Source organism: Thermobia domestica, chromosome 18 (assembly GCF_964235325.1).
Source record: "Thermobia domestica chromosome 18, izTheDome1.hap1.1, whole genome shotgun sequence".
Taxonomy (NCBI): domain Eukaryota; kingdom Metazoa; phylum Arthropoda; class Insecta; order Zygentoma; family Lepismatidae; genus Thermobia; species Thermobia domestica.
The window spans coordinates 101,901,877-101,923,463 of NC_137471.1; the positions used below are offsets into that span (position 1 = coordinate 101,901,877).

At 37.0% G+C, this 21,587-nt stretch overlaps 1 protein-coding gene across 30 annotated transcripts in view; it reads left to right on the forward strand.

Annotated features, from left to right (window-relative positions):
• The window catches only part of LOC145674949 (uncharacterized), a 768,948-nt gene that overhangs the window by 163,569 nt on the left and 583,792 nt on the right, over nucleotides 1-21,587 (forward strand). For all 30 annotated transcript variants that reach the window (XM_081745221.1, XM_081745222.1, XM_081745220.1 and 27 more), the window contains exon 4: nucleotides 5,643-5,729. In XM_081745221.1, the coding sequence (XP_081601347.1) occupies nucleotides 5,643-5,729 (87 nt within the window). The remainder of the gene's footprint in view (nucleotides 1-5,642; nucleotides 5,730-21,587) is intronic.

Here is a 21,587-nt window from a genome sequence, read left to right on the forward strand (position 1 = left end):
TGCATCTTGGACATCTAAAAACAATTTTTAAAATGGGATGCAGCACCATCAGAAATCACGGACACGGTTTGGGAAATTGTACATACTTATTTTCACGTATTCGAACCTTTCTCTATGACCTATATTTTTGCTTTTCTTGGAGTATTTTTAGAATCTTGTCTATGGCTTTGAGTACATGATGTGTTTTACAACAAAACTGTCAGTTGTTTCATAAGAATATACCACTGCCGTAAAGATGGAAATCTGCTCGTTTTTTCGGTGATAACTCTGAATTTCACTTTGCAGAAAAATAACAGTCCAGTTTTCAGCGAAGTCCACATGAAGTGAAATAGAATTTGTATCTTGAAATTTTATACGATGCTCTTCGGTAGTAGTTCTCTTTGGACTATCTTGATGTAGTCATGAATTACAATTCTTACAGTTAAACCACCAACGTACGATACAGAAACACAAAGTGGTACAGTTTTTTTTAACGAGATCATTGTTTTCCCATATGGCATACGTAACACTTTCATTTTCATCAGGATCAGTAATTAAAGACTCCACAGTTATTCCTTCCACTCCAGGACATTCACCACATTCTTAAAGAAGACAACTGTCATTTTCTACGGATCATACTACTAAAGAAAGTGTCAGGCATGACAGCTTCAATACGGGCTGCACTTTTGATTTGTTGCAACGCGGTAGCAGCTAACTTAAAATTTGGACAATACACTCACACTCGTCCCTCGCAGGTTGCGGGCCCATTTTGGTCGAATACTATAAAATTCCGAGTGACCCATTCTTATGCTGCGATTGTTCTGTTTAAAAAGTCCGTAAATTTCTTTGGTGAAACACGTAAGAAAACGTTTCAATTTTGTAACTTTTTGTCCATTTTCAATCACTGTAATGACATCGCACTTATTCTCTGCCTAAATTGAAATGGAAGGCACCTGATATTAATAAATCGTAAATTGATTAAAATTTAGTGTGATTGATTTATGCTTTCGCTTTTCTTTGGTATTTCACTGCGCTGATAAGAATTAACAAAAAAAAATCCCTATATTGTAAAAATGTCACGACGCGTACCAGCGATTTATAAACGCGAACGAACAAAACGTGATAAACGTTTCAACAACGAATATTTTACGAAGTCACATCCCACGGTTTTAAACGCTAGTCAAACATATCACAAGTTCTAACTTCACACATTTTGTCGATTTGACGAATTTCTGTATTTCCTTACAGAACAGTTTTAAAGCTGCTGATTTTCTTTAGGGTTTGGCACACAGTTGTATCAGTTCTTTGTGTTAAGCTGCCCAATTTAGCGGAAAACACATCACTGATTTCCTTCCGCGTGTAACAAAATTCAGCAGACATAGTAGCGGGAGGTGAAAGAAAACTTCCACAGAATAAAATATTCACTGGTTATACGTGCCAGAATTGAATAATAATTAACAATGTTTAATTAGTTTCCAATATTTTTCTTTCTTCACTCTGATGTTTACTGACTTATCTTTTGAGAACTAACTTCACACACAGTACAACGTCATCGAGGACATGTCCAAAACAGAAAATATAAATTCTTTGACTGTCTGTGGTTTGGTCTGTTGTTCAGAGAATGAGAACGAACATATAATTGAAGGGGCTTCTTTAGTGAAAGTGACTGAGCTACAAATCCACGACTACCTTTTGAACGAAAAGAAAAATTATCTAGGAGTCTTCTCTAAGGTTGATAATGAGTACAAATGGCGTACAGCGGACTAATTACTTTCCACTAAAAAGTAGTTAGAATCTTGGTCCGTCGTGAAGTTTGGTTTCAGAACTCCAGAATTGAAGATATGAACTTCTCTGGTCACTGTTTTTCTCTTCTTGGTACACTAAATCGGAGTTTTGAGAAACATTTAGTTTGTTATGCACTTAACTACACTTTTAAAGTACTGAAGAAGGTACGAAAGTCCGTTTAAAATAATACGACACGTAACAGAACATGTATAGGCTTTTATTAACGAATGGGCTACACGGCTTTAACTCTTGGTATAGATTAGTAGTTTCGTACTGTTTTAACTTTTAGTCTGTATTATTATTATTATTCACCACACTGATGTATTTAAACAAATGTTTAAACATCCGAAGAATACTAACAGATACAATTGTAAAATTAATCTTAAGTTTCTTTGTCTGTAGTCATCCAGTACTGTTATATTCCAATATGACATCAATTTTACTAAAATATATTTATAATCAACGGGATAACATAGTACTTAATATTATTTATCAATGTGCATGGATATAATGCCGTGTTACACTTAAAAATAAACGTTTAATGAAAAAAAACAAATAAACATGTTTAAAATCATAAATTTTTGTAGATCAATACTTATATGTAAATGATTGGGGCAAAATGATTTCATCAAAACCTTTAAAAATAGACAACATATTTAAATGAAACAGATGACAAAACTTATAACTGAACATATTTACGTGGTTAATGAAACTTTGAGATGTTAATTTGTGATAGATTATAATCTTTACTATGTAGTATACTAAGACATAGTATTACTTGTATGTAAATATTTGTAAATAGCAGATAGCTTCAGAAAAGGTATAATAAAATTTCTGGAATATCTCAGTGACTTGCCCTTTTTATTAGTTCATGATAAAAACATTATTAACAACGTCAGCACTATGCATATTACGCTTCACAAACTAAACATACATGTTGATACATTAAAATATTAATATGCAATTATAACGTAGAATATGTTTAAGGGTTGAGATTTAAAATTATAGTTTTACCACATTCAAGAATCACAATTGAACTTTTACATCATAATAATTTAACTGTAATTCTTTGGTCACTCGACAACGACCTGCTTCGCTAAACAAAGAAGACTATACCTACAAAATATTTTATCTGGCAACCCAACCCCGGAGTGAGGAGAAAAGCAATAAATGATTTATAAAATTTGAAAGAATATAAATGTCATAATAAATAACCAACGCTGGTCTTTACATAATCTACAAGAGGATGGAATCCTCATTCCATAACTTAAAGTATGTCTTGGTATATTTTTCCATGAAGTGGAAAAGATTACGGCCGTCTGGAAAATCGGATAGCCAATCACAGATGCCTTCTTTTAACACGATATGGTTTTGCACTTGATTACACTTTACTGAATTGTGTAATCAACATAATAGTATACCGTAATAATGTCAGTCTTATATTTTCATATTTATTGTCATCTATTATTTTTTCAGGCCGTGCAACATTCTTTCAAAGAAATGGCGTGTTAATACCAGCTACAATAGTCTGTTGCATAACGACTAAGCATACTACCTAGGTATCACCTATAAGAGATGATCCTACTATACTGTTCGTTTAAAATAACAATAATTTTGAAAATTCAATAGCACAAATTTTAAGGCATCTGCAGAACACAAATTGTAACTATGTAGAAAATTCAAATATTTGTCGATTTCTAATGTATGTATTAAAATCTTGTATACGAGTTTTTCATTTTTTCTATTTTCACGAAAATTTACGTTTTGTCACGTTCGGGAATAGCAGTGAATGCATTACACATTACCGTTTTTACACTTTTCTAATTCAGAATTCTTATATTCATTAGATTCTAATCATGGGATTGCTCTGAACTGTGTTTAATTACAAGGTCTAAGCGAATTTTCCTTGTTTGTTTAGTCAGTTTTTACTCTTTGAGACGATCTACTGAATGTGAGCCAATTGATTTACCTGTTAGCTGGTCAGGTAAATCAAAAACCTCAAAATTACATAGTCGGTTAACAGGAGATACGGACTCTTAAAATATTAAAGAACAAACTAAGATTTGTATGCTTTAAAGAAAACAAATCATTGACCTTTATCTTATACGTATTTTCTTACTGAGTTTCTCATTTCTATGTTTTTCATTTCTCTTTCTCATAATTTTTTTCTTTTAAAATGTCTTATACTAATATATTATCCCAATTTTCGCTTTCGTCATTTAGAGTTTCATTTACAAAAATACCAAAATGTCGAAAAATTGGATTTTCAGATTTTACATTTAAGTGAAGGCTAGCTTGACTCACACCGAGACTATTCGAGATTGAGTAATTCAGTAGAATAACAATTTGAGATATGAACTTCTCCCAGGAGGTGTGGTCATCGTTACAAAACAATTTAAATCTTATTAGGCTCACGGTGCAGCCTCTTGACCGCGCTTGAAGAAGGGTGATAAGAAATTATATAGAAAATTTTAACACTATATTTTTCCATTTTTGTCTAAAATTTTTAGAAGCAGAACCATTACCTAGTAAAATTCCAGACGGAATGCGTAAATATACGAAATAAAGTGATTACAAACATGTAATATCAATTTGGTTTTGGTGCTTCTAATAGGATACAAAACAAAGTAGCGTGTATACACATTGGAAAATCAGTATGACTAATTGCATATCAGGAAAAATCTCAAATTTTCTGGTAAACCGTGAAAAGTCAGGTAATTCTTTCCCGTAATTTTTTTTCGCCACCTTGATTGCTCAGGAATTGGCCGATTTAAATGCAATACGACTATATTCTGAGATGCTTCCCTGACATCCCCATTGCTTAAGACCAGAATCGATCAAAAGTAAGGAGTGGATTTTATCATGTTTCGTGGCTAATTAGAAACAAACAAAAAATGTCTAATATGCGTAAAGCATAGCGTGGTTTTCTGTGAAACTGAAGACTTGTTTCTGTTATGTCGAGTTGAATTTCGTCTAAAATTTGAGAGAACTCACTTCCACCTTCTTTTCAAATAAGGTTATAACAATGTCATAGTTTAATAGTAATACCTTTTAAGGTTTCTGACATGTATAGGGAGCGTGTATATGTGCATATGCAACATACAGTATGTTCCATAACTTATTTTCTGGAGACATGAAATAGTTATCCTTCATCATGGTTATATTCCTCATCATTACCTTCAGCTCTGTGTATGACAGTATATTTTATTTCTGTGCCAGCAGTTTCAACAATTTCTTGACTAATGTTATTGAGTTTTCTCTTGGTCTCCCTACGGGGCTACAAGATCGTAATAAACATCGTTGAAGATTCTGAAGTCATTCTTTCTAATAGGAGGAAACATCTAATGTAATTTAGTGCCATTCAAATATAGCAATACCTTACCTACGTTTCGTCTAAAGGTTTTTGTGTGTATAGAAACTAGCTGGCAATTAAAACTTGAGTTCACCGACGACTGCTTTCGACAACTGTTTAGATAATGCTACTCGTCTGTAATGGATTTTATGTTGAATCTTTAGAATAATTGAAATTAGGTCTTTTTAAAATTGGAAATTAAAGTGATTGCACTATGCCGTGGAAGAAATTTCATTTAATACTGATACTTCAGTTTTCAAGGAATAGAGGATGACATCTTTGGACGTTACACCTCTTTTGAAAGTAAAATCTTTGATATAATTACGAATTAAAGACAAAGCGTAATACTGTTTTTGTAAGCATGGTAAAATGGAAATTTGAAGTATTTGTTCTGTTGTGATCAGATGAATTCTGATCCATCGCAAGTTGGTTTTATTTTCACTTCTTAGTGCTTATTTTCTGTGGTAGTGGTGTAATTCGCAGCACATTAACCCATTCTTTCTAATGTATATTATATTTATTATAGGATTCCCTACATGGCACGTAGGCCCTGAACGATCCGGGGACGAAGTTTTCTTAGCATCCCAGGAATCTAGTACGAGAGAAGGTCAAGGTAAGAGATTAATTTTCTCATATTGAGTTGAAAACAGTGAACTCTTGCAGATTAAAAGCCACAAGAGATAATAATGTAATAGTTCTAATTTCAAACACTCTTGTATGCATAATTTATAAATATCCCATTGTATAGTATATAAAATGTAAACTTACCGGTAATAGCTCCATGGAATGCTGGTAATAATAGTATTTTTATTTTCAAATCTGCTTAGATTTCTGTAGTTTAGTTCCCAGGACAGAGTAGAATTAAAGTTACCAGGTTCGGAGAATTTTGGCCAATTGGGAGGGTAGAGATGTGACACACTGAAACGGTCAAGTTTGTTTCAGTCAAAGTGATGGCGATTACTAGGCTACACATCCAGGAGTGGCAAGTATTTCAGAAACAAGAAAATTCGGAAATGTAGTTCCGGCCTTTTTTATTATTATATATGTAGCTACTATTTTTACTATATTAATATGACGTTGGACCACCTTTACCCTCAGTACAGCTCTGATGTAACGTGGAATGGTAACAAATGAACTATTACCAGTGCGCGTAGTGGATCACGCAATTCCATGAGAGAAGATGAAGGCGAAAGTCTGCGCAGGATTCGTCTCCAAAAGAGACTACGAAATGTTCTGAAACAACGTCGCAACAGCACCAACTGTGTGAATAGGCGCATTATCGTCCGATAATATAGCGTTATTTTGTCTGGAAACATTTGGACCATAGGATACACATGGTCTCCTAAAATGGTCATAATCAGGAGCATTGACGTGATCCGTAAGTGCCAAAGTAGGCTCCATAGAAATACAGAATATTGCGGCCCACAGCATCACAGAGGCCTCGCTGTGTTTGACGCTTAGACGGAGACACTGCGGATGATATTCTGCTTTGGGCGTCCGCCACACGGAGACAGAGCTTGTGGTTTGAAATAAGGTGAACGAACACTTCTCGACCATACCATACATTTCTAGTCATCAGTGGCCTATGTTGCAAGTTTCTGGTACCATTGATGTAGTGCTAAAGCAGTATGGTCCTTTATCAGCCATTTTGCCCGTGCAATGCTGCCTCGTATGTCCTGTCAACTAAGTCGCGATGGACTGATTACATACAAGCTCTGGGAGGTGCTGCATGAGTTCCTCGTCTTTTGCACCACAGTCACACGACGTTTCTGACTGTCAACTTCGGTTTTCTTCTGACCACTGTTGCTCTTCGCCTATGTGGTTTTGCTGTAAGTCTTGTAAGCAGTCATAATCTTTGACACTGTCCCTCGCTACACATTTACATAACTTTCGTCATGGTCGCACCACAACAGTGTGCCCTCGTTGGAAATGATGAAGGTCGTCTATTGTACACTATCACCGTCAGCTCAGTTTACTGTACACTGCCGTTCTACTGCTCTTTACGTAGTACACAGTTTATCCAACACATAATCACTAACGGCCTAGTGCTGCGGTCACCGCTTGATAGTTGTCATCCCAGATATCTGACTTGTTTCGAGCTCCAGATACTTCCATTAAGTTGAGAAAAATGTGTAAAACTTACTTTACACAGAATTTGTTTTCTATCAGATTTACTTCCCTTCAGTGAAAATGAATTATATAGTGCACTTCGTGAAAGTGCTTCGCCCAGAAGGAATGACAGTCATACATTTACACTGATAGTGTAGAGAAAGTGTGATGTGCACAGTTACAATTTCACCGTGATGGCGCGTCCTTGAGCTCAACACTATCCTCGAATCAGTACTCGACGAGATGCATTACTTAGGTAATTGAACCATGAAGAAGCGAACAGGGAACGTGTATGGCAATATGAACAGACGACGTGATTTAAACGGTGCCGCATGGTCGATCTACTAGGTGACGGATTCTCGTACCATGTAAGAACATGCTACTACAACAGTGGCACGTGTCTCGATGCGATGTGACTAAATTACGGAATGACATGTACGCTGAACATTGTAACGAGTGTGAATTTGCCTGCGTTTATGGTCTGGCTCCTTCTGGTAAAGATTTGACTACCGGTTCACATGCCTTTATATAGCTCGAAAATCACAAATGCTTCAGGCTACAGTGGATGAATGGCGTCGTTCTAGAGTGGCACACGATCGTGTTTTGGGACGGATCCCTCTCTACTGATGGCTCGTACTAATTAGGTGATATTACGATGCGCGGAATCTTCCAACGTGCATTGAGCATCATAACAGCTGAAGGTCAGATGATGTATGTTCTGATTGGGTAAAACACTCAATCTCGGCTGCTACGCGTTGATGGCTGCACTAGTGATCGTTACATCAGGAAATTCTACAGATCGAGATCATGCTTTTTCTTTATACATAACTCCTGGCTGAAGACTCCATTGCATGCACAGTTGCCTGATATGCCACCCATCGAAGTGCGTGGAATATGTTTGGTCTATACCATTTCTAGCAGAGGTTTTGAAGTTGGTTATTAATGCACTGTGAGCTCTCATAGAAGCCGTGTGGTAGGCGATTCCTCAGGAACACAACCAAAGCATATTTGATTCGATGACACATGTACAGAAGCGTAGATTGCAGCACTTGGAGGTTTCACATCAAATTGATATATCAAAGTTACAAATTGTGTATAATTCCGAAATTGCAGTCATTTCTGTAGTCCTATAACGAATCTGTGATCTTCTGATAAATTTCATTTCAGTCATGCTTGTCTTTCTTATTTGTGTCTTTGTCGGATTAGAGTCCCATGGACCGAAATTTTAAGATGGAATTTGCATTGCTTTGAAAATTTTCAAGGCTTTCTCACTGGGAATTGAACCCGGGACCTCATGCACCAGAGGCGTACGTGCTAGCTAGCAGACCAGGGAAGGAGGGCTAAATTTTTCTTTGTGTTGCAGTTAAGTAGCTCAAGAACCAAAGTACCATACAAACATTATTATAACTAGCTGAAATGTCCGTATTTCGCCTTGCAAGAATAAGTTTAGTAAAACTGTTTTAACTCAACCACCCGTAAAATGCGCATCTCAGTGAAGATGTAATGACAAAAATTCATAAGGAACATATTTTTGGTACAAGTGTTAAACTCATCTACCTCGTTTAAGATACGCGTGCACTCTTTGCTGGAACTTGCCTGCACATACTCCTAACAATTATAACTTTCCGTAATTAATAATCTTGTAATTTCGTATTTAAAGGAGAATAGTAATTATGACGTTGTAATAGAATTAGTAACACTAAAATCTCAGGAATGAAGTTTAAATGTGTTTGAAACAAAGGAAACTGGTTGCTATGCAGTTCAAACATATAAAATGAACGCATTGTCGTTAAATTTTACCTCACATGTTAGCATTGGAATACCATTGCTAAAGACATTTCTCCCCCCACCCCCCTTATAAGTTAGGCTTGGTCCACTTACATGCCAAAATTATCAAAATCGGTGCCGTAGCATGGGAGGAGTGAGTCGATAAAGTCGTTCGTTCATTTTTATTTATATACTTTTACATTAACTATATAGACACCTCTATTTAGAAACATTTTCCTTTATTGAACTTTACTTACATGGTACAGAATCCAGATGATAACGCAGGGATACGAATTAATATCTTGTTGATCAGTCTTTAACCTGAATCAAAGTATTGGCCCGTTAGAGTACGAAGCTAGTGAGTTTCGTGATTGTCTTGGTGGATTTTTGCCCATTCTTCACGCAGTCAATGAAGAAGTTTCTGAACACAGCATATAGTGGTATTTAAAATAGTCGTGTCGTATTCAGTTGGGTTCTATCCCTAAACTGACTCATGACAATCTTTGGATTCCATTTTAGGTTTGGTTGTTTTTGTAGTATGGCAAGGGACGCCATCTGTCATAAACAGACTTGTTTTTGGAAATAAAAAAATGGAAAATTTCAGTAGAAAACCTCTCTGCAAAATGCCAATATATCCTACGCTTCTGAATGTGCCCGCACATTCCACAACTCGGAACGTCCAGAGCTCCAAATGAGTCTCCACACTATCAATGAAAGCTCTCCATGTTTGACCGTTGGTTGTAAACAGTCCAGTTGAATTCTTGAAAGGGTTTTCTCCAGACCCATGTGGGTCTGCTGAATAAAAATTGGGAAAACATCCCTATCAGAGAAAATTACTTGCAGCATCATGTTTATTGCCCAGTTTCCGCTTACAATAATGGCTGTGATACCAAACGTTTCCTGTTTGAACTGTGCCATCATTGGTAGATGCAGATATCTGGTAAGTGTAAACCAGCACACTTTCAGGTGTTGTATCGCATCTGCAGCATTGCACTTGGAATTTTTGTTCCACACATCTTTTGGTAGCCCTCAACTGGCGTTGCGTTGGACCTGGTCAGCCAGAACGTGAACTTACATTTTCGATTTGATGTCTTAAACCAGGTAATAACCCGATTGACGGTGGTAAATGAGATCTGCAGGCTTCTGAAAATTAATCTTTTGCTTACCAAGGTCGCATAGTCGTACTATCTGATCACGTTCAAAATCATCCCACTCTTTTAACTCCTTTAGGTCACGGTATCGTGGTTTCTCTGTTGGAATCTTATGGAAGCTTCATACTGTTTACACCTGAAATAACAAATTATTGATCATTAATAACCTCCAAATCATTGATTAAATTTCATTATAAAAAAATATTGCAAGGTGTCTATTTACTTACGTCTCTGCAAATATTTTTTTTTTCAATTCTAGTTTTGCACAGTATTGAATGAAAGGTTTACCATTTCCAGCTTTAAAAAAATGAATTGGAATAAAATTATCTATTCCAAAAGGACAGGAATAATCAATAATAGACGAGAAGTCATTGCGTTACTTTCATTATCAATGAATATACAAAGTTACAAAAGTTAGATTATGGATTTCAGACTGTTTGGCTGTTAGGAAAGGAAAGCATATGTTCTTGTCTGTCGTATTTATTTTAATGCCGACACATTCTTGTATCTGCCTTACGTTGGATCCAAAAGTTTCTTTTGAGGAGAGCAAACGAATGTTACACTTCTTTCTCACTATAATGTTTGTAGTGAGAGTATTGTAATATTTGTTTCCAAAAGGACAAGCACATTATTTTACGTTCCATATCTAGCGTGTTTCTTTAAAACTCACTGGAAACGCAGGGCCCCTAGAGTATTGATGAGAGTATTAAATGCTCGGCTCATTCGTTGGTGCACTAAGTGAGTTTAAGATGGCGGCATGGCGCTACTGGAAAATGAAACTCTATCTTCAACGTATTCGAAAGTAATAATTATTTATTTTGTTAACTTACCAATAAATACATAAAATTTTGCGTTAAAACATCACTGAGTGGGAAGTGTTTTTCGTTTGTTACCATTTTATGTAGGAAAAAGGGGATATTGAACTGTATTCTACATGAACTATATTTAATTTTAATTTTGCCCAATCGACGTCACCAAGGCTTCTAACAGTTGTTTTACTTGTCTTTAAATCTGCTAGGACAAATTGTAACAAAATTGCATTGATACTTTACGTGCGTGTTATACAGTAATTAAGAAAATAGGAAGGGTTGGGATATGGATTACTAGCGTTTGTTCGTATGGTAGTTAAGCTGCAGCGAACTCTCTTATGTTGTTTCTTTCTTCTAACAATATTTTGCTTTTCCATTACCTCTAATACCACAGGTAAAAATAATATTCAACGAACGAATAATTTGCAAGTTTTTTCCAACTTTTTTTCTTCTTTGGTGGTGGTGGTTGCGCGAAGAGAGAAACTTACAAATTCGTTAAAACACCAAAGTGTGTATATACACTATGTGATTAAAAGTATCCGGACACGCCCAAAACATACGTTTTTCATATTAGGTGCATTGTGCTGCCACCTACTGTCAGGTACTCATTATCAGCGACCTCAGTAGTCATTAGACATCGTGAGAAAGCAGAATGGGGTGCACCGCGAAACTCACTGACTTCGAACGTGGTCAGGTGATTGGGTGTCACTTGTATCAGAAGTCTGTACGCGAGATTTCCACACTCCTAAACATACTAGGTCCACTGTGTCTGGTGTGATAGTGAAGTGGATATGTAAAGGGACACGTACAGCACAAAAGCGTACAGGCCGACCTCGTCTGCTGACTGACAGAGGCAGCTGAGAGTTGAAGAGGGTAGTAAAATGTAATAGGCAGACATCTATCCAGATCATCACACAGGAATTCCAAGCATTAGGATCCACTCCAAGTACTATGACAGTTAGGCATGAGGTGAGAAAACTTGGATTTCATGCTCGAGCGGCTGCTTATAAGCCACACATCACGCAGGTAAATGCCAAATGACGCCTCGCTTGGTGCAAGGAGCGTAAACACTGGACGATTGAACAGTGGAAAAACTTTGTGTGGTGTGACGAATCACAGTACACAATGTGGCGATCCGATGGCAGGGTGTGGTTATGGCGAATGCCCGGTGAACGTCATCTGTCAGCGTGTGTAGTGCCAACAGTAAAATTCAGAGGTGGTGGTGTTATGGTGTGGTCGTGTTTTTCTTGGAGGAGGCTTGCACACCTTGTTGTTTTGCGTGGCACTCTCACAGCGCACGGCTACATTGATGTTTTAAGTACCTTCTTGCTTCCCACTGTTGAAGAACAATTCGGGGATGGCGATTGCATCTTTCAACACAATCGAGCACCTGTTCATACTGCACGGCCTGTGGCGGAGTGGTTACACGACCATAACATCCCTGTAATGGGCTGGCCTGCACAGAGTCCTGACTTGAATCCTATAGAACACCTTTGGGATGTTTTGGAACTCCCACTTCGTGCCAGGCCTCACCGACCTACATCGATACCTCTCCTCAGTTCAGCACTCTGAAGAATGGGCTACCATTCCCCAAGAAACCTTCCAGCACCTGATTGAAAGTATGCCTGCGAGAGTAGAAGCTGTCATCAAGGTTAAGGGTGGGCCAAAACCATATTGAATTCCAGCAGTACCGATGGAGGGTGCCATGAACTTGTAAGTCATTTTCAACCAGGTGTCCGAATACTTTTGATCACATAGTGTATATACACACTTTGGTGTTTTAACGAATTTGTAAGTTTTTCTCTTCGCGCAACCACCACCACCAAAGAAGAAAAAAGTTGGAAAAAACTTGCTCTCTCTCTCTTCTCAAGTGCTCTCTCACAGATAACTCATGGCTACAAGTATCTCTCCCTGTGGATCACGGAGGTCTAGGAATTCGTCGAGCCCTTGACTTGGCTACTCCATCTTTCCTTTCATCCATGTATACATCTATGCCTTTGATCACTTCTCTTCTTCGCCAGGATATTCATCAGAATTCAGAAGCTGAGATAAATGATTGTACATCCCAGTGGATATCGTGCGGCGGACTCGATCTACCTGATTTTGATAAGAGAAGTTTTCAGACTTCATGGGACGCTCCTCTTATAGACTCCAGATTGCCTTCTATTCTTCAGTCCTCCACCAATCCTGAAGATAAGGCACGTCTTCTTGCTACTTCTTCCCCTGGAGCAGGTGCCTGGTTACAAGCTATCCCATCTTCATCCCTAGGGCTGCATCTTCCCGACGACTTGCTGTAATGGGCTGGCAAGTTTTCGAATCGCTTGTGCGTTACGTTTGGGAGCAGATGTCTGTGAACAACACCAGTGCCCTTCTTGCGGAAGTTTAGTGGATAAGAAAGGTATACATGGCCTATCATGTGTTCACAGTGCTGGCAAATACTCTCGACACTCCGCTGTTAACGATCTCATTATGAGAGCCCTCATCTCCTCTGGAACGCCTTCCGTGAGAGAGCCAATGGGGTGTAGTCGCTCTGATGACAAGAGACCTGACGGAATGTCTTTGGTGTCTTGGAATCGAGGGAAGGCTTTAATATGGGATTTCACTTGTACCGATACCCTAGCCCCCACTAATCTTCCTTCATCTTCCACAAAAGCTGGGACGGTTGCAACTCGCAGAGAATATGAAAAGAGACGAAAATATAAGAACCTCTTGGACAAATACCACTTCGTCACCGTAGCCATTGAAACTTGTGTGTCCTGGGGTCAGGAAGGTCTAAACTTCATTAATGAAGTTGGGCACCGCATAACTATTAACACAGGAGACACCCGAGCCTTATCCTATCGTATACAAAGAATAAGTATGGCTGTGCAAAGAGGGAACGTAGCAGCGATGCTAGGAACTCTCCCTCCGGGAAAAGCTTTGGACGAAATTTTCCTTTTGTAATCACTCTCCTCTCACCAAACTCTCGCAATTGCTACTAGAAGAAGAATCAACCATTTTCAAAAAATTTCGTATATTTATAATTAAAATGTAATTGGCCCTAGGACCGTTCCTTGTGGCATTCACTTCGAAAGTTTCCAATTTTGGACAGTATATTTTATGTTACAGAAATAGCTACAATCCTCATCAAATAATAAGTGATAATTAATAAAACTAATATTTATATAACGTTCTAAATTAGAATATTGACAAATATACTGGAAACTTTGCAGATTAATGTTTGTAGATTCTTTTGTTATTAAATAATTATGTATATAAAGGAAAAAAATAAAAGTCATATATTTCAATATATATATATATATATATATAGTTATTCTGCCCTTACTGGCAGGCCACTTGCAGCAGCTGAGAAACTTCCATGCTCCACGATGCTCCGCTAACCTCTTCGTCTTCACGTATGATCTTTCTGTTTTTATATCATCCATTAATTGTAGTCTCCTTCGCCCTCTACCTCTCTTTCCCGCCACCATACCCTCTATGACGTCCCTCATGGTACAATTTCTTCTTAGGCAATGTCCGAACTAGTTTCTCTTCCTTTTCTTAACAATATCTAAAAGTGTTCTTTTCTCCCCCACCATTTCTAACCCCCACTTATTCGTTTTCCGCTCGACTCAACTAATTATTTCCATCCTTCTCCACACCCACATTTCGAATGCTTCCAGTCGCTTTTCATCACTGTTACGTATTAATGTCCACGTTTCCGCCCCATACACTCCACAGGAAGCATTTTATGAGTTTTTCTCAACTCTCTATTCAAGGTACCACAAAACAGATTTTTCTTCCTCCTAAAGGCTTCTTTCGCCATTCCTATCCTTGCTTTTATTTCACGTTCGCACTTCGTCATTACTAAGAATACTACCCAGATATCGAAAACTGTTCACTTGTTCTATTTGTTCTCCCTCCCACTTTTAACATCTGTGTTATATTTGACACAGGCCTCTTCGTTCCAATCACCATGGTTTTTGTCTTTCTAACATTTATTTTCATTCCATATTCTTCGAAGCCCATCCTCAGGTTTTCTAACATTTTATTGATTTCCTTTTCAGATTCTGCAACAACCGCCATATCGTCTGCAAATCTTATGCATCTAATCATTCTACCTCCTACCGAAATGCCGTCATCATCATGTAAACTCTTTTTCACTCGCTCTTCCAGATAGACATTAAATAGTGTTTGCAAGAGACAGCATCCTTGTCGAACCCCCTTCCAATTGCCCTCTCTTCCGTCAGTTCTTTCCCTATCCTAACACTTACTTGTTGGTTCATGTATAAGTTTCTTATGAGTCTCTTGTGCCCTTACCTCTTCTGAACCCGAACTACTCCTCCTCAACTTCTTCATTTGTTATTCCATATAACCTGTTCAGTATTCGGAGCAAAATTTTAGCTGCATCAGATATGAGACTAATAGTTCTATAATCCTCACATCTCTTTGGGTTCGATTTCTTAGCCATTGGCATCATGATCGTCTTCAGGAAGTCTTTTGGCCATTCATTTATATATATTCAAATAGAGCTCTATTATTTGGGATTTAACCATTTTTATATTTAATTGTTTTCAATGAATACTTTTTTCTAAAACTGTGTCATTTTGACATGTCTAGCTTGTAAATATAAATTAAAACAACTCTTTGACGTACCTAAGTCTTTCATTACCACTGTCATTTAACCATTGTGCAATTTGTCTATAGGAATTATATTCATATAATGTATTATGGATTGAAATTATGGTATAAATATACTGCGCAGAAATGTTCAGCAGCTTAAGCAGTTTATTATTAGTCTTAAATTTCTTTTTTTGACAACTGGCGGTTCCCTTACGTACACAAATATATTAGTAATATGTGGACGGGATATGGTACTTACATTCAATTACACTGTGTAATTTGATGATAAACGATGGTTTCGTATTGCCTGTGGTTTCCCCTTTCAATTACAAATGGAAATAAAATTTTCTCTGTCGACTCCGCACCGTGAGACAACAGGAAGTTACTTAAATTAAGATACAACTAACTCTGGTTCAGGAAAAATAAGTTACACACTTAACACACACCGCCCAGCTGAATACGGATCCATTTATTTAGCCATATTTGACCGTGAATCGTTGCATTGAAGAGAATCAAAACTATTATATGAAGTTCAGAAGAAACTGCATACTGGCTTTGCATTTTCTGCGTCTTCACATTTAACAGTCTGAACTGTAACATCCATTGGAATAACTTGAAGAAATCACTACTGCTGTTGCCGACTATATTGTTCCTATGGCATATGTAATAATTATATTCCGTCTTTATTTGCTTTCTTTCTTAAACGAAAAACATTTATGGAAACAATTTAGACAAAATGAATTTAGACAATTTAGTGATCTAAAGTTTTCATTTTATGTTCCTCTTAAATTTGATTTTATTTTTTTACTCGAATTCGGAGTTATTTTCGATATTTTTTACTTCCAGGTTACTTTCAGACTTACAACGAAAAATTACTTAGACGTAAAGAAGCATGAACACAGGTATCTGACCAATGGATTAGCATTGCATCACGATTTTGACAGGAATTCTGAGAAAATGTGGATAATTCTTCGTTTGAAATCTCTTTAAGCTTTCATTTACATATAATACAATTTAGCATTTTGTGCAATTCGCTTACAAATAACTAACTCACTCTATGGCCTATAGAACGCGGACACAGAAGCTTTCCATTGATTTCTGTCCTTAGCCAACTGGATCAATTTTCCACTTTGTATTGCTATTTTTGAGAGATCCACCTTAATATTTTCCTCCCATCTGCGCCTAGGTCTTCCTAACTGACGTTTTCCGAGTGGATTTCCAGTCAAAACTTCGAAAGCATTCCTACTTTATTTCATTCCGGCTGCATGATCTACCCACGTGAATCGCCTAGACTTGATGACCCTAACAATATTTGGTGAATTCGCTTACAAATACATAAATATATTCCCTCTCCCATGCGCAACTCAACAGAGAAAGATTCTGAGTCACAAATGACACTTTTACAACAATAACACTAAATTATTTGCTTTAGATGAACACATTTGTGTGTATTTTACTTCGTACTAAACATATCTGTCCTCTCTTCTCGAAGAACAAAATTGTTAATGCTTCCACAGTTTGTTCTGCGAGATTTTGCATACTCACTATCACCACACTATTATACTCAAATCAGAGTCTACGTTTGAGGCATGTAATAATTTGCTCGAATAGCGTAAACAGAGAAATGTTTGTGAACAGGTATCAAGTGCACACAAAATTTCTACAAGGTTCACGTGTTTCTCTCAAGCAATCGCTTCATAATGTCTTTTAAAGAAAAACAGTTTCATTAGCTCCTGAGGTGGGGTTCTCTCCATCCTCTTAGATTTTTGAGTTGATCTCGTATTTCTGGTGTTGTCATTTTGCAGAATTGACTGAGATTGATCATGCAAACAATTGAAAGATTTCTTCAGTGGCCTGTTTTCATAAGAATATCCATGGTTCCCACCGACCTGTAAAACCTGGAAAAGTCAGGGAATTCAGCGTACTCGTAAAACGTTCTGAAAAAGTCAAGAAATTTTAAGTATGGAATTTTACTACACAGGACCCGTTTTTCTTTTTGCTTTATCTGGCTTTTTGATAGGGGATATATTATAAAGTAACTGTTTGTTGTGCAATGTTTCTTCACTTACACACACACACACACACACACAGTATATACATATAGATGTATAGTAAAGGAGGAGCTCTGTGGTCGGGAAAATACAGTTTTTTTTTTAAATACATTATATATAGGCCTGGAAATTTGTAAATCGTGACCTGGAAAACCTGGAAAGGTCTGGAAATTTTCGCTCGTCAAATAACTGGGAACACTGATCCAGTTTCTGTAGTTTCCAGTTTCTATATGATTGAAGTTCTTGGAACAATGGATTTTTAACAGAATAATTCTTAGCGATCTTATTCGTGTATTAAGTTAAATTAGCTGTTACTCTGACATTGCCCATATTCACAGTATTTTGTGATTCAAATACAACAGAAGTTTACTCCTTCTGTCTCTCTAGAGGTATTTGTAAGATTTATTTTGTTTTCCTTGCTTGGTTTTTATTTTGCTTCTTTTATCATTAAATGAAATACGCAAGTCCCTAGTTATGTTTTAATATGATAATTTTTCTCTTTCTCTCTCTCTCTCTCTTTCTTTCTCTTTCTCTCTCTCTCTCTCTCTCTCTCAATCTTTTGTATGTTGGAAAATATTTCTACTATGTTCCAAAGGTGGAAAATCCATTCCAACTATAATATATGTGTGTATCCTTTGTGTAGCAAAAGCCTAATCCAGATAGACCTACGTCCAACATGCCTCCCAACACGATTATTCTTTATCTTATTGCAGGATTTGGAATGCACCTTTATGAGTAAATCAAGCACACGAAATGACATATATATTCCAACGAAGCAAATACTTTTAAACAATATGAAATGGACCACATTGGCTCAGTGGTAGAGCGCTCATCTCTGGTGCATGGTTCGATGTCATCACTCACCAAATGGGCTTTATAGTGGTTTAACACCGTGTGAAGAGGTTTTCTGTGGGTTTTTCCTTTTCTCTCACTTTCTTTATTTCGCAGTTCCTATTCTTCGCAATTCCTATTATTATCTCTTTCTATAGCCTCTGATCATAATTGTGGAACATTAAATTAAAAAATAAAATATAAACATACACTACAGGCGCAACTTTTTATTATAATAAAACCCTATTCTGAAATATTCAGTACCTCTTAATTTTGATGTTTGATTCTCTCTGAGCTTTTCGGAACAACAAGTAATCGGTAAGAGAGAGCATTTTCGTCACTGTTGTACTTAGTCCACTGTGCCAAGGTCTCATGCCCTTACGTCCCAGTTTGGGATTGCGCTCCCAGGTAGTGGTCAGTTTTATTCATGCGAAAGATGATGAGGATGATGTCTAGGTCAGAGAATCCTTATCTCAGACTTGGATTTTCACCCTAACGACCAACCTACGGCAGATCACATGATCATAAGGGATACAAAATTGTTCCAGAAATATTAACAATAGTACCTTTTATTGACAGGTGATTACTGATTCAACTACTAACAGGCCTGATATCGGCGTTAAAAATCAGATCATCGCCGATTATGCCTGCTGGATACATTTTAAATGTACATCTCTTCATCTGCATCTACTGCTCATACAATAAGTGACTGAATTCAGTGTAATAATATGCTTATTTTGAGAACGTTATGTTCCTCTGGACTCAGAGACAAGAGTGTTTGAAAGTATTAAAAACTATCATTATTTTTTGGTAAAAAATATGCATACAAAATACAAGAGTTCACTGTTTTTTTGCATTTTCGGGGAAGTGATTTGGCAAATGATTGATATTTAGAAAAGCCTAAATAAATATTCCCAGGTCATTTACATTATAGTATTACGTTATTATTGTAAACATTTTATTATGAATAAAAAATACGTTACTTTATGTACTGAGCTTTTAAAGAAGCACATCACAGCTATGTATAAATACAAGTACAGAATGCAAGTATTCACTGTTTTGTGCATTTGCAGGGAAGTAATTTGGCAAATGATTTCATGATTAGGGAAAACTTGGTAAATTTTCCTATGTCATTCACATTAACTGTAAAATTACGCTACTATTTATAAATACTCGAGTATGGATAAAATCTCTGTTCATGTTGTGAGCGTTTTTAAGAAGCTAATCAAAGCCTTATTTAGAACATGCAACTTCGCACACAAGATAAGGGCTTTTAAGATTTCAATATATTAAAGAGGTTAAGAAAAATCCTTAATGGCTATGGTACTATCCAAAGGAACTCAGATGAGGAAAATATCTTCAACATCCAGGAAGTAGTTGTATCGTCCTTTTTGAGATATGGGAATCATGTCAGAGTCGATATGTCAAGAAGACATGTGGGCAATAGGATAACACCATTTAGAGACAAGAATACTCAAAAGTATCCGTAGGCCAGCGTTGCATATTTGAAACTTATTGAAAACGGACAATTTCTAGGAATCCCATGAAATGTTCCATTCCTTCTTTCATTAACGTGGATGGATGTTTGAGGATATTATCTAGTGTGTGAGCATAATAATGTGACTGTGGGAATAGGTTGAAACTAATAGACTTGAAGAATGTCCACATATGTCTTAAAGATTCGTTCAATGAAAACAGCGAAAAAAGAGAACACCTACTTCAGCAGAAAACCGATCTGGAAAATCTGGAAGCCTAGTAAAGTCAGAGAAGTTCAAGTACGGGTTTTTACATTTCAAAATCCATTTCTCTTTTTACCTTGTCCGGCTATTTAGTAAGGGTATTTTATAAAATAAATTACTTAAAACCCCTGGTTGGGAAAAATGTGGTTCGTTTTTTACATTGTATATAGATCTAGAAGTTCGTGAATTATCACCTGGAGAGGTAGATAGAAGTCGGAATTATGTTCAGCAAATAAGTGGGGGCCGTGAGAGAAGCAAGATCCGACCTTGTCTCATCCTCTGTCATGCATTCTAAATCGAGTATACTTCTATTCCCATCACCTGTTGTCATTCTGAATGCATAAGTATCTATAATTTTGAAGCAATGATGCTATGATCGGAAAGCTTTGATGTATGGAGAACGACTTTCTCGTATCATGTTGCCATTCCATTGACTAAAATTCAAATCTATGGCTGAGAACTAAGGAGAGGCACCGTACTGACTTTATTTTTTAAATATAAGCTTATTACTCAAGGCATTATAACGTTTCATAAATGTCATAATGCGGGATTTGTTCTATTGCTTCTCAAGTTCAGATATCTCCGTGTTAAAAGAAATAATAAAATTTTTAAAAAAATGTGCGTTGACCAATGTGCGCATGATAGTTCCCACCTCTAGTGTTGACACATTGTACTAGTTTCTTCAAACAATAGAAATAGTAGTCACTGGGCTCAGGTCGCGACTGTAATGCAGTGGTCCAAGCATTCTCAATCCTACCGATGTTTGCGAGATGGTTGACACTGCCATTGTGTGGTGTCTCACGCTTGCAATACTTCCTTTAACACAAATACCAGTTATTCCTTATTTGGCCAACACGTATTATCTCAATTCCTGTGGCAAATTCTTTTATACACATTGTTTAGCAATTTCTTTTATAAGCACTAAATTGTTGGCATCATCACGGGATAGTTCGTGCACTACAAATTGTAGTATATCTGCATTGGCGCAGATCATTGCAAACCTTGTACAATCCGCGGCAAAAAACCTGCAACATGAGCCTATAAGTTTATTGTGAAATGACGAAGTCTTTTGCTCCAAAATAAGTGTGCACGGGAGGAGGCCGAGGTTTATCCTGGCATAATTCGTTCCACTTAGACGTTATGTTCATTCCCTGTGCTGTTAGGCGTAGTTTCACAGTAAACTTACATCCTCATGTTGCAGGTTTTTTGCCGCGAATTGTACATAGAGTTCTTCGAAGGAAAAGAAAAAAAGTAAAACATTTCAGGTCTGTGCCTCGTATTTGAAACCTATTGTTATTTTTATATTATTATCAAGAGCAGCTGAGAAAAATCGGATAGTCTAAAAGGCACTGAACTTTTTGCGCACGAAATGGCGTTATTGTCCCAAATCTCAGGGTAAATGAGTCCCAGTC